This window comes from Geotrypetes seraphini, chromosome 4 (genome assembly GCF_902459505.1).
Source record: "Geotrypetes seraphini chromosome 4, aGeoSer1.1, whole genome shotgun sequence".
Taxonomy (NCBI): Eukaryota; Metazoa; Chordata; class Amphibia; order Gymnophiona; family Dermophiidae; genus Geotrypetes; species Geotrypetes seraphini.
This window is the reverse complement of record NC_047087.1, coordinates 165,874,276-165,886,333: the sequence shown is the minus strand read 5'-3', so window position 1 is coordinate 165,886,333 and position 12,058 is coordinate 165,874,276. Positions and strand designations below refer to the sequence as shown.

Sequence of the window (12,058 nt, the reverse complement as noted above, 5' to 3'; positions counted from 1 at the left end):
GAAGACTTGCTTACTTCTTCTTATTGGTTAATTTCTTGGTAACATATGATGGTTTGTATTTCTGGATCAAGTGTTATTACTTGTATCACTTTATTGTAAAATATAAATAAATAGATAAAAAAGAAGTGAGAGTATGACCTTCATCTGGTACTTTCTAGTTGGAGGCTCTGACCAGGGGGTATTTGAAGACGTGTTTCCACCTGGGAGCAGAGGGGTCTGGCGGGAGTTTGGCTGATATGTAGCCAGGCACCATGTCATGTAAGGACTTGAAGCAAGTACTAAGCCTTTGAAGATGCAACGTTTGACTTTGGGCAGCCAGTGGGCTGACACCAGCGCTTGGGATATTGAGTTGCCTATGCCGACGATATTCAACTTCTTCACCCTATCAACCCAGCTAACATTAATGACATCCAAGAAATTAATCTCAAATTAGACAAAATAAGCTTATGGCTTCGAGCCAATAGACTCTCACTGAACATAGCAAAATCTCAAGGGATTCTATTCCCACTTAAAAACAATGACTCCCTAACTAGACAAATAACCATCGACTCGGCTCCCCTTTAAATTGAGTCCAAAAGTAACCTTCTAGGAATCATGACCAAATTAGCTCTCTGACCAAAAACTGCTTTTACAAACTCCATTTAATTCATTCCATAACTTCAGTCCTAGAACCTACCTCTATCCAAACTCTAATCCATTCACTGATCATCTCACACATAGACTATTGTAACTCACTTTACCATGGAATAACCCAAAAGGAAACCCGTCAACTGCAACTAATTCAAAATACCGTGATCAAACTCATCTATAAAGCCAAAAAATATGACCATGTTAACCCACTACTTCGAGAGTCTCACTGGCTACCAGTTTCTCATAGAACAACTTATAAGATCCTCCTTCTAGTCTTCAAAATTAGGACCTCTCACCTGCCTGCCTTTCTAGAGAAATATCTCATCCCACACACCCCTGCTGGGGCCCTTAGATCCACTAATCAGAATTTACTGACAGTTCCCTCAATTAAGGACTTATACTATACTAGAAACACCATTTTTTCCACAGTCGCGCCTTCGCTGTGGAATGCAATGCCACCACACCTCTGCTCTGAAAATTCTCTAAACAAGTTCAAAACACTCCTTAAAACATTTCTATTTAAAGATGCCTATCAAAATTCCAATTGAGAACCCGAAAAAGGGAAATTAAAATTAATAAATGGAGAAATGCTTTCAGGAAGCGACATCCCTCTTCCCCTTTTGTTTTATCCCTCCCCTCTTTCCTTCCTTTTATTTTTATTTACACAATGTAATTAAAATCTTCCTCTCCCCTTCTTTCTTCTCGTCTCCTACCCGTCGTAATTATGTCCTTGTCTTGGCCTCAATCTCCCTATTTTTATTTTTTATTTTTAGCAATTTCTATTATTGTAAACCAACCAGATACTTGTGATGGTTGGTATATCAAGCTATAAATAAACTTGAAACTTATTTCACTGTAACTATTTTTTTTAAATGTGAGCCTCCAGAGACTGGGAAATACCTACTGTACCTGAATGTACACCACGTCAATAGCCCTGTAGGTGTCTATAATTTTTAGGTACAGTTCTCCCAATATTCAGCCACTGATGATCAGCATTTTTTTTTTAATGCTGATTGTCGCCAGCTAAACTATGCCCTTATATTCAGTGCTGGACCATGTCCAAACACTGGCACTGAATCAGTGGCATATGTAAGCTATACAAGTAAGTGGGAGCACCACCCACATGAACACCCCCACTTGCAGTTATTTATTAACCACCTTTTTCATGAAGAGATTCACCCAAAGTTAGGGTTACCAGATGTCCAGATTTCCCTGGCCACTGGATAATGAGGAGGTACAAATTTTTTGCAGTTAGCACCGGAGTTCTAACAATATATGAGACTTCATTGCCCACTTTTTTGGAAGGGTTCTGCAGTGGCTTTTCAGTTCCCTGACGCAGTATCGAAACGTGCATGTCAGAACCAGCGATTCTCTAAAGCTAAGTTTTATTCTTTTTAGAGTTTCATACTCAAAATGATAAAGCTATAACCTGTTTGGTTTTGCGTAATCAACTAGAGAGATATATACCATTCTTCTGACACTGTATTGAACTATGCAATGATTGGGTGGTGAGGCGGTTTTATAGCCTTCATGTCTCTGAGCACAGTTCCTAAAAACGGTAAAGAAGAACATTTTCAGATTTTTTTTCTGATTAATACATATGGAGTGACTTTTTGTTTGTTTATGTTCTCTTTTGTCACTCAACAGCTTAGTACTGTGTGAGTTATATTGCCTCTTTTTTGGTTTTTTAAAAAGTAGACGTAGGCATGGTGTAGGCGTGACTTGAGAGTGGCTTCAATTTGGATGTCCATTTACAGAATCATATGCTGCTCAGCGCCCAAACGCATCTACCTAATGCCTACAGCATTGCAAAACCAGGTCTACTTTTGAGCGTGAGCTGGGCGCTAAGTAGACGCTAGTTAGGTGGATGTAACTAAGACAGCAGTTAGGCATCCATTTTTAGGTGAACGGGACATTTATTTTTGGGTTATATAGGACTCCAAGTTGATATTAAGCTCAAAATATGTTTAATGTATCACTTAGGGCTCCTTTTACAATGGTGCGCTAGGGCCTTAACACTTGCAATAGCGCACGTTAAATTTCTGAGCACGCTAGCCACTACCGCCTCCTTTTTAGGAAGTGGTAGATTTGGCTACCGCACGCTATAGCGCATGGTAATTTTGTGAGTGCGCTAAAAACCCTAGCTCACCTTCGTAAAAGGAGCCCTTAAACAAAGCACATGAAAAAATATATATATTGCATACTTCACCTTCTATTTTTTAGTCTAAAGAGGACTCCTCTTTACTACTAATAGCAAAAGATATTTATTAATGCATTACTGAAGAAAAGCATATGAAAAAAAAATATATAGATTGCATACTAAACCTCATTTCCAACAGGTTAAGAATATTAAAAGAAATACAGTACTCACAGAAAATGGTTTGTAATTCAGAGCAAGTGAATGTGTCTGATGCACAATCTTGACATCATTGTGACATCATCAAAATGCACCTAGAATGCCACGAAAGAATGATAGGAACCCCTACCTAAAAGGAAGCACTTGTAGCTCTGTGGTTAAAGGTGCTGCTTCCATAGTCCAAAGGTCATACATTCAAATCCACACAACTCCTCTTAATAGCTTCTTTTTGCTCTCATAACAGTATGGATTGTGGACTTTGCCATTTACATTTGCACTCTACCTTTTCCAGGGTCCAGAGGGAAACTTTATTTTTACTCTGAGATGGCTAGGATCTCCTAATATATCATATCACCTTGTATAGGACCTCTGCCTAAAAAAACTGCCCGTGGCTCACTGGTTAAAAGCATTACTTCTGCCTTCAAAAGGTCATGGGTTCAAATCCCAAATATGACTAGATACCCCAGCATATATTCCTTTTTTTTTTTTGTGACATTCTGCCATCTAAGTGCATATTGATGAAATCACAATGACGTCAGGATTGTGCATCAGTCACATTCACTTGCTCTGAAATGCAGCCATTGTGTGAGTATTAGGGTATATTTCTTTTAATGTTAACCAGTTGGAAATGAGGTTTAGTATGCAATCTATATATGTTTTTCATACGCTTTGCTTGAGTTATGCATTATTAAAGATCATCAATCTGGAGTCCTCTTTACCCCCCCCCCCCCCCCCCCAAATAGAAGGCTGAGTATACAGTATATATGTTTTTATGTGCTTTGTTTAAGTAATGCATTATAAAATAGAAGGTTTAATACAGTGGTGTACCTAGCATATGTGTCACCCGGGACCCATCATTTTTTGACACCCCCCCATCCATATCACATATCATAGCAAAATTCTACAATCCACATATCGCACAAGAGTGTACCTAGGAAAAGACAGTATCTTAAACACTGCAGTGAGCACTAGAATACCAACACATACATTGTAAAACTAAACAAGCCAGATCCCGCACAGTCAATTGATCCTGTAGTCAATGCCAACTGAAAACTGTCCTTTTCATACACACAGAACAGAGATACACCCTCGCCCAATATGGAATAATCACAAACTAAAAATAGAAATATGTAGACAAAAGTTAAAATGAAACCAAGAAACCAGACTCTGCATACAATGCAACACCACAACACCACAAAAACAGTGACACGTATCCTAATATTGTGCAAAATATAAAGACAGTAGATGTAAATTTGAAAAAACTGATACATAACAATCACCACTTTACAAATTAACAAATAAAAATAAAACAAATAATGAAAATTAAGAAAATACCATTTTATTGGACTAATCCATTTTTCAATTAGCTTTCAGAAGCCAAATCTTTCTTCAGAACAGTACAGTATACTGCTGTTATGGTATCCTGTCCTGAGGAAAGGGGTTTAGTCCAAAAAATTGCCTTATTTCCATTTCCTATTTATAAACTTTTATCAATACAGTTACAATACTACTTGATTCTAAGTAAAGCAACAAAAAAATCTTTCTACCTTTTGTCATAGAAACATAGAAATATAGAAGATGACGGCAGAAAAGGGCTACAGCCCATCAAGTCTGCCCACTCTGCTTACCCACCCCCTGTCTATGCCCTAATGACCCAATTTCCTTATCTTGACCCTCGTAGGGATCCCACATGGGTATCCCATTTATTCTTAAAGTCTGGCACGCTGTCTGCCTCGATCACCTGCACTGGAAGCTTGTTCCAATGATCAACCACTCTCTGTCGTTTCTGCTTCAATCATCTTCTCTTTGCTCTCTTCTTTCTATACAGCGTTTGTCCTCTCTCCCTTCCATGCAACATCTGCCCTCTCTTTGTCCCTTCCATCTACTGCCCACACTCTCTCTTCCCCTTCCATCTACTGTCCCCCCTCTCTCTCTTCCTTATGGCATCTTCCCTCTTTCTATGTCATAAGAACATAAGAACATAAGACTTGCCTCTGTCGGGTCAGACCGGAGGTCCATCGTGCCCGGCAGTCCGCTCACGCGGCGGCCCCTCAGGTCCAGGACCTGATAGTGCTCCTACCCTAAAACTCACATATGCTTTTCGCTTTTGTCCTGTAGTGTAACCTTCTATCTATACCCTGTAATCCCCTTCTCTTTCAGGAAGTCATCCAGTCCCTTTTTGAAACCCAGTATTGTACTCTGTCCTATTACCTCCTTTGGAAGCGTGTTCCAGGTGTCCACCACCCTCTGAGTGAAGAAAAACTTCCTTGCATTCGTTTTGAATCTGTCCCCTCTCAGTTTTTCTGAGTGACCTCTTGTTTTTGTTGTCCCCGCTAGTCTGAAGAATCTGTCCCTATCCACCCTCTCTATGCCTTTCATGATTTTATATGTCTGTATCATGTCTCCTCTCAGTCTCCGCTTTTCCAGGGTAAAGAGCCCCAGTTTGTCCAACCTTTCGGCATATGAAAGGTTCTCCATTCCCTTTATCATCCTAGTTGCTCTCCTCTGGACCCTCTCAAGTATCGCCATGTCTTTCCTAAGGTACGGGGACCAGTATTGGACACAGTATTCCAGATGTGGTCGCACCATTGCTCGATACAATGGCAGGATGACCTCCTTCGTTCTGGTAGTGATACCTTTTTTGATAATGCCCAGCATTCTGTTCGCTTTCTTTGAGGCCGCTGCACATTGCGCCGCTGGCTTCATTGTTGTATCCACCAATACCCCCAGGTCTTTTTCTAGGGTGCCTTTCCCCATCTCCCTTCCTCCCATCGTATAGCTGTACATGGGGTTCCCTTTCCCGATGTGCAAGACCTTACATTTCTCCACATTGAAGCTCATCTGCCATCTTTTTGCCCACTCGCACAGTTTGTTCAGGTCGCTCTGTAGTTCTTTGCATTCCTCAACAGTTTTGACCCTGTTGGAGAGTTTTGTATCGTCCGCGAACTTGATAACTTCACATTTCGTGCCCGTTTCCAGATCGTTAATGAATATATTGAACAGCAGCGGTCCCAACACTGACCCCTGGGGGACACCACTCGTGACCTCTTTCCAGTCAGAGTAGTGTCCTTTTACTACTACCCTCTGCTTCCTATCCATCAGCCAATTTTGGATCCATCTGTGGACGTCCCCTTCCACCCCGTGGTTCCACAGTTTCTTCAGCAGGCGCTCGTGGGGTACCTTGTCAAAGGCTTTTTGGAAATCCAGATAAACTATGTCAATGGGGCTACCCTGGTCCAAATGTTTGCTTATCCCCTCAAAGAAATGTAGTAGATTCGTTTGGCACGATCGTCCTTTATAGAAACCGTGCTGGCTTGATCTCATCAGTTTATTTTTTTCTATATGCTCATTGATACCTTCCCTGATCAGTGATTCGACCATCTTCCCCGGAACTGAGGTCAAGCTCACCGGTCTATAGTTCCCCGGGTCGCCTCTCGATCCTTTTTTGAAGATTGGTGTAACATTTGCTATCCTCCAATCTTCCGGGATTATCCCTGATCTTAAGGATAGGTTGCAAATATGCCTGAGTAACTCCGCTATTTCGTCTCTGAGCTCTTTCAATATCCTCGGGTGGATCCCATCTGGGCCAGGAGATTTGTCGATTTTTAGTCTATTTATCTGCCTTAGAACGGCTTCGAGGCTTACCTCCATGCATGATAATATACCCTCCTGATCCTCCTTGAAGATTTTTTCTGGTTCCGGCACGCTGGATGTGTCTTCTTTTGTAAAGACCGACGCGAAGAACTTGTTTAGTCTATCAGCCACCTCTTTTTCCTCCTTCACCACTCCTTTCTTGTCTCCCTCATCCAGGGGTCCCACCTCCTCCCTTGCTGGCTGTTTCCCTTTTACATATCTGAAAAATGGTTTAAAGTTTCTTGCTTCCTTGGCTAGTCTCTCCTCGTATTCTTTCTTGGCTTTTCTGACCACTCGGTGACATTTTTTCTGATGCTCCCTGTGCTCTTTCCAGTTTTCTTCCGTTTTGTCCTTCTTCCACTTCCGAAATGATGTTTTCTTGTCTCCTATCACTGTCTTTACTTCATTGTTTATCCATGCTGGGTCTTTAGTCTGATTCTTTTTGCCTCCTTTCCTAAATCTGGGTACATATAGGTGTTGTGCCTCGCTTACCGTGTCCTTGAGTAGGGACCAGGCTTGCTCCACAGACAGAGCTTTCTTGTAGCTGTTTCTGAGTTTCTTCTTCACCATTTGTCTCATGGCATCATAGTTCCCTTTTCTGAAGTTAAACGCTGTTCCCTTTGTTCTCCTCCCCTTTGGTAATCCTACTTCCACTTGGAACAGAATCATGTTGTGGTCACTGTTTCCTAGCGGTCCCATTACTTCCACTCCCTTTGCAGGTCCTTTAAGCCCGTTGAGGATCAGGTCCAGGGTCGCTGCCCCTCTCGTTGGAGTCTGTACAAGTTGTTCCATGAAACAATCCTGGACGGCTTCCAGGAACTCCGTTTCCTTCGTACATTTTGAATTTCCAAGATGCCAGTCTATCCCGGGATAGTTGAAATCTCCCATAACTATAGTGTTGGTGTTCTTGCATTCCCTCCTCAGTTCGGCTACCATTTCTGTATCCACTGCTTCAAGTTGCCCAGGTGGACGGTAGATCAGTCCCATCTTTATCTCGGATCCGTTTTTTCCTGGTATTTTAACCCACAATGACTCTAGTTGTCCATTTGCCGCTGCTGTATCCACACTGGTTGAGTGAATGGTTTCTCTTATGTACAGTGCTATTCCGCCTCCCTTCTGATAATTCCTATCTTTTCGGTAGAGTTTATACCCTGGCAGTACTATGTCCCATTTGTTTTCCTCGTTCCACCATGTTTCCGTGATCCCTATGATGTCTAGGTTCTCATTATTGGCCATGACTTCCAATTCTCCCATTTTGTTCCTTAGGCTCCTTGCATTAGTGTACATGCAGTTCAAGTCCTGGCATTTAGTCTTCCTCGCTGTTTTCCCATGTGCTTCAGTCCTCTTTCTGTCCTCTTCCTGGCCAGCCAACTCCTGTATTTTATCTCCTTTGTCCTCCCTTTGTGATATGTTTCTATTGCCTCGCCCATGTGGCATGTTCGTATTTACTACTTCCTGAACCTTCCCTTCTTCCTGATCCTTTTTGACTTCCCCTTGTAGTATGTTTATCATGTCCTCCTCCCTCTTCATCTGTCTCCCTTGTTGTTTCATAACCTGTTGCTGTTCACATGTGTCTGCCCAGCATTTATCCCCCTCAGTACCTTCACTGGGTACTGGGTCCCGAACCGTCGATATCAGTTCGACTGTCGGCTTTCCCCTTCCATTTAGTTTAAAGCTTGCTCTATCGCTCTTCTGATGTTATTTGCTAGTTGTCTAGTTCCTGCCGTGCTCAGGTGCAGACCATCCTTCTTGTAGAGCTTGTTCTTTCCCCAGAACGTTGTCCAGTTCCTCACGAAGAGAAATCCCTCTTCCTCACACCATCTCCTCATCCAAGCATTTATTGATTGTAGTTCTGTCTGCCTCTTCGTTTCTGCCCTCGGTACTGGCAGGATCTCTGAGAAGGCTATCCTCTGGGTCCTCATCTTCAGTTTCCTTCCTAGGATCCTGAACTGTTCGGTCAGTGCATTCTTGTTGTAGTCTCTCCTGGTGACATCGTTCGTCCCGACGTGAACTATCACTGCTGTCTCTTCCGTCTCTGTTCCCTCCAGGATTCTTTCAATTCTGTCCACGATGTCCTTAGTTCTTGCTCCTGGGAGACAGGTCACTAGCCGATCCTCTCTCCCTCCTGCTACGTGACTGTCTACTTGCCTTAGGATTGAGTCTCCCACTAGGATTGCAGATTTCCCCTTTTTCAGCCTCCGTTGCGGTCGCAGGTCTGTGTCCCTGGTGTTCCTCATTTCTTCTCGCTCTAGGCACTGAGAGTGCCTCTCCTCTTCTTTCAGCAAAATTCCTCCTTGGGTAACCTCAGATTCTTCTTGTCTTCTGCTCTGTGTGTCCTCCTCGTCTCTCCTCTCCTCGTGTGCCTGCCCTTCCACTCTCCTGTAGGCATCTTCAATGAACTTCTCGAGCTCCCAGACCTGTTCCTCGATGCGCCCTTCTTGCGTGAGGTCTTCAGCTGTCTGGAAGGGGTCTTCTGAGATGTAGAGTCCCTCTAGTTCCTGGATCCTCAACTTCAGATGCCTGACTTCACTCCTCAAGCTCTTCAGTTCCTGACAACGCCCGCACACATATGACTGCAACCCGGAGGGGAGGTAGTCGTACATGTGGCAGTCCGTGCAGTACACTGGGAAGCTCATCCTCTGTGTTCCTTCAGCTTGCATTCTTGTCTGCCCTTTAGGAGTCCTGACGCTAGTATGTTCACCCCTGTTCCTGGCTCTTCCTTACCTTCTTCGTCCTCTGCTCCTTTGCTTGTGCGTGTGTGTTGTTTGCCTCTTGTACGCCTTGTGTTTGCCTTCTCCGCTTGCTCGTGTATTTGTGTTTTTCCTTGGTTCCTCTTTATCTTGTTCAGCTGTGCTTGATGCTGTCTTGTGTTGTTCGCACGTGTGCTACCTGCTTGGTCTGTCCCTTCAATAAACTGTATATCTGGGGTCCCTTTTCTCCTTTGCACATGATTCATTTCAGCTTCACCCCTCTCTATTTTTCTGTCTCCACCCCCTCCCCTATGCTTTGGCATCTCTCTCTTTCTCTTCTCCTTTCCTTCCTTCCTTCCCACCCACTCCACACCAAGGTGTGGTATCTCTATCTCCTTCCCTTCCCTCATGCCATGGCATCTCTTCCTCCCCCCTCCATGGTCTGGTATCTCCTTTCCTTTTTCCCTTTCCCTCCCTCCCATGGACTTGGCATCTGTGGTTCTTCTCCCTTGTCTTCCTTCTCCCTCCTTCCCTCTCTCTCCCCAATTGCGTGCTGCTGCAGCATTTCTCCCCCTTCCCTGTGCAGCAGCGGTATTTCTCCCCCCTTGCCTGTGCAGCATTTCTACCCTCCCCCTTCCCTGTGCAGAATTTCTACCCTCCCCCCTTCCCTGTGCAGCAGCAGCATGTCTCCCCCCTTGCCTTTGCAGCATTTCTCCCCCTTGCCTTTGCAGCATTTCTCCCCCCTTGCCTTTGCAGCATTTCTCCCCCCTTGCCTGTGCAGCATTTCTACCCTCCCCCCTTCCCTATGTAGCATTTCTACCCTCTCCTTTTCCCTGCCCAGCATTTCTACACTCCCCCCCTTCCCTGCCCAGCATTTCTACCTTCCCCCTTCCCAGCCCAGCATGTCTGGCTGGTTCCCCTGCTGAAAGCCGCAGGCGGCTGCGTCAGAAGCCTTCTTTCTGACGTTGTGACATCAGAGAGAAAGCTTCTGATGCAGCTGCAGATCGCGCGAGGAGCGGACGCCCACGGCTTTCAGCATGGGAGCCGGCCAGAAGCTGAGCAACGCCGGTGAGCACCCACGGATACCTCTGTTTACTGCTGCAGCTGCTGGTTAAGGAAAGGCAGCAGCGGCAAAATAGGGAGGGTAACCGGCTGTGCACCCTCTTGGGGCATGCACCCGGGTTGGACCGCCCCCCCTTGGTATGCCACTGGTTTAATATACAATATATATATTTATTTCATGTGCTTTGCTTAAATAATACATTAGTGAAGATCTTTTGAGCTTAAAATCAACCTGGAGTCCTTTTTAGCCTAAAAATAAAAGCCCAGTTCAGCTAGAAGATGATGCCTCAAGCACGCCTAAGGGATGTCTATGTCATGTTCATCTAAGTCGCACCTAAATAGTACAAAAGACATAGTTTTACAATTCACAAGTCATTTAACAGCTGAGTGTGTGGTGCAGTGGTTAGAGCTATAGCCTTAGCACCCTGATGTTGCTGGTTTGAATCCCCATGCTTCCCAGTCACAGAATAGAAATTAAAAAAGAAGATTAAAAAATAAATAAAATAATGGTGCCAGTATTTCACTGCATACAATTTTAATGAAAAGCAGCATAAAATCGCAATTCTAATGACATCATAATAATTAGTCATGATAACGTTATAGATGTTCTGTAGATGTCTATGATGCCTAAAAGGTGATTCTGTAAAGGATGTCTAATTATTTAGATGCATCTAGACTTGCTGAGCGGCACTGAATGCAATTCTCTATAGTGCATCTATGCATTATAGAATCGTGCTCAACTGAACGTCTAAACCACGCCTATAGTTAGACGTCCTTTACAGAATCTAGCCCTCTATGTATACTGAAAGGCACCATAGGAGTGAACTCTCAGGTCTGTGGGTACTGTAGGTGCTTAAGCACCCCCAATATTAAGCAAACTCTTCACTGTATCCAGGGAAGAGTAATTTTCATTTGGTTCAGCACCCCCAATCATTTTGAAAAGTTGGCTCCTATGGCGTCATCTATCCTAGTTCTTAGCAGCAAGTTAGGAATATGTTGCCTGGAATTTAAAATTAACATTTTCCTTTCTCTTCAGCACATGATGGCATTACGCAGAAAAAGCAAGCACAGCCGAAGTATTCGACCCAGACCTGCTGTAAGAAGTAAGAAGGGTACATTTCTTTTTGAATAAACGCCATCAGTGATCCTTATTGCTTGTGAGGGGTTAACAGGGTCAGGGCCTATTAATCTACCATAGACTTAGGGCCCAATATTCAGAACAATTTAAACAACCAAGAGAAGCATCTGGTTTTTTAAATCACCTGTTTGAGGCTAACCAGGCATTTTCAGCGGCATTTGCCCAGTTAGTGCCCAAGCCAAAACTGGCTATTGTGGGGGCATTCTGGGGGCAGAGTCGGCACATAGCCAGTTATGTACCAATTTTCAGCACTTAACTAGCTAAAATAATTGTATAAAATAGTTGGTTAAATGTTGAATATCACACTTAACTGACTATGGGCTCCTTTTACAAAGCCGCGGTAGCAGTTTAACATGCGTAATAGTGTGTACTAAACCGCCGGACGTGCTAGCCGCTACTGCCTCCTCTTGAGCAGGTGGTAGTTTTCGGTTAGCGCGTGATTAAAAGTCAGCGCGTTAAAGCCGCTACCGTGGCTTCGTAAAAGAAGCCCTATGTTTTTTCACCAGCTCAATATTCCTGGAAATTCAGTATTGGAGCCCAGACAAGTCC

At 43.7% G+C, this 12,058-nt stretch overlaps 1 protein-coding gene across 1 annotated transcript in view; it reads left to right on the top strand.

The window, feature by feature from the left end:
- The window catches only part of CARMIL2 (capping protein regulator and myosin 1 linker 2), a 582,193-nt gene that overhangs the window by 204,922 nt on the left and 365,213 nt on the right, over nt 1-12,058 (top strand). Inside the window, exon 19 of the mRNA XM_033941489.1 lies at nt 11,408-11,474. Within this exon, the coding sequence (XP_033797380.1) occupies nt 11,408-11,474 (67 nt within the window). The remainder of the gene's footprint in view (nt 1-11,407; nt 11,475-12,058) is intronic.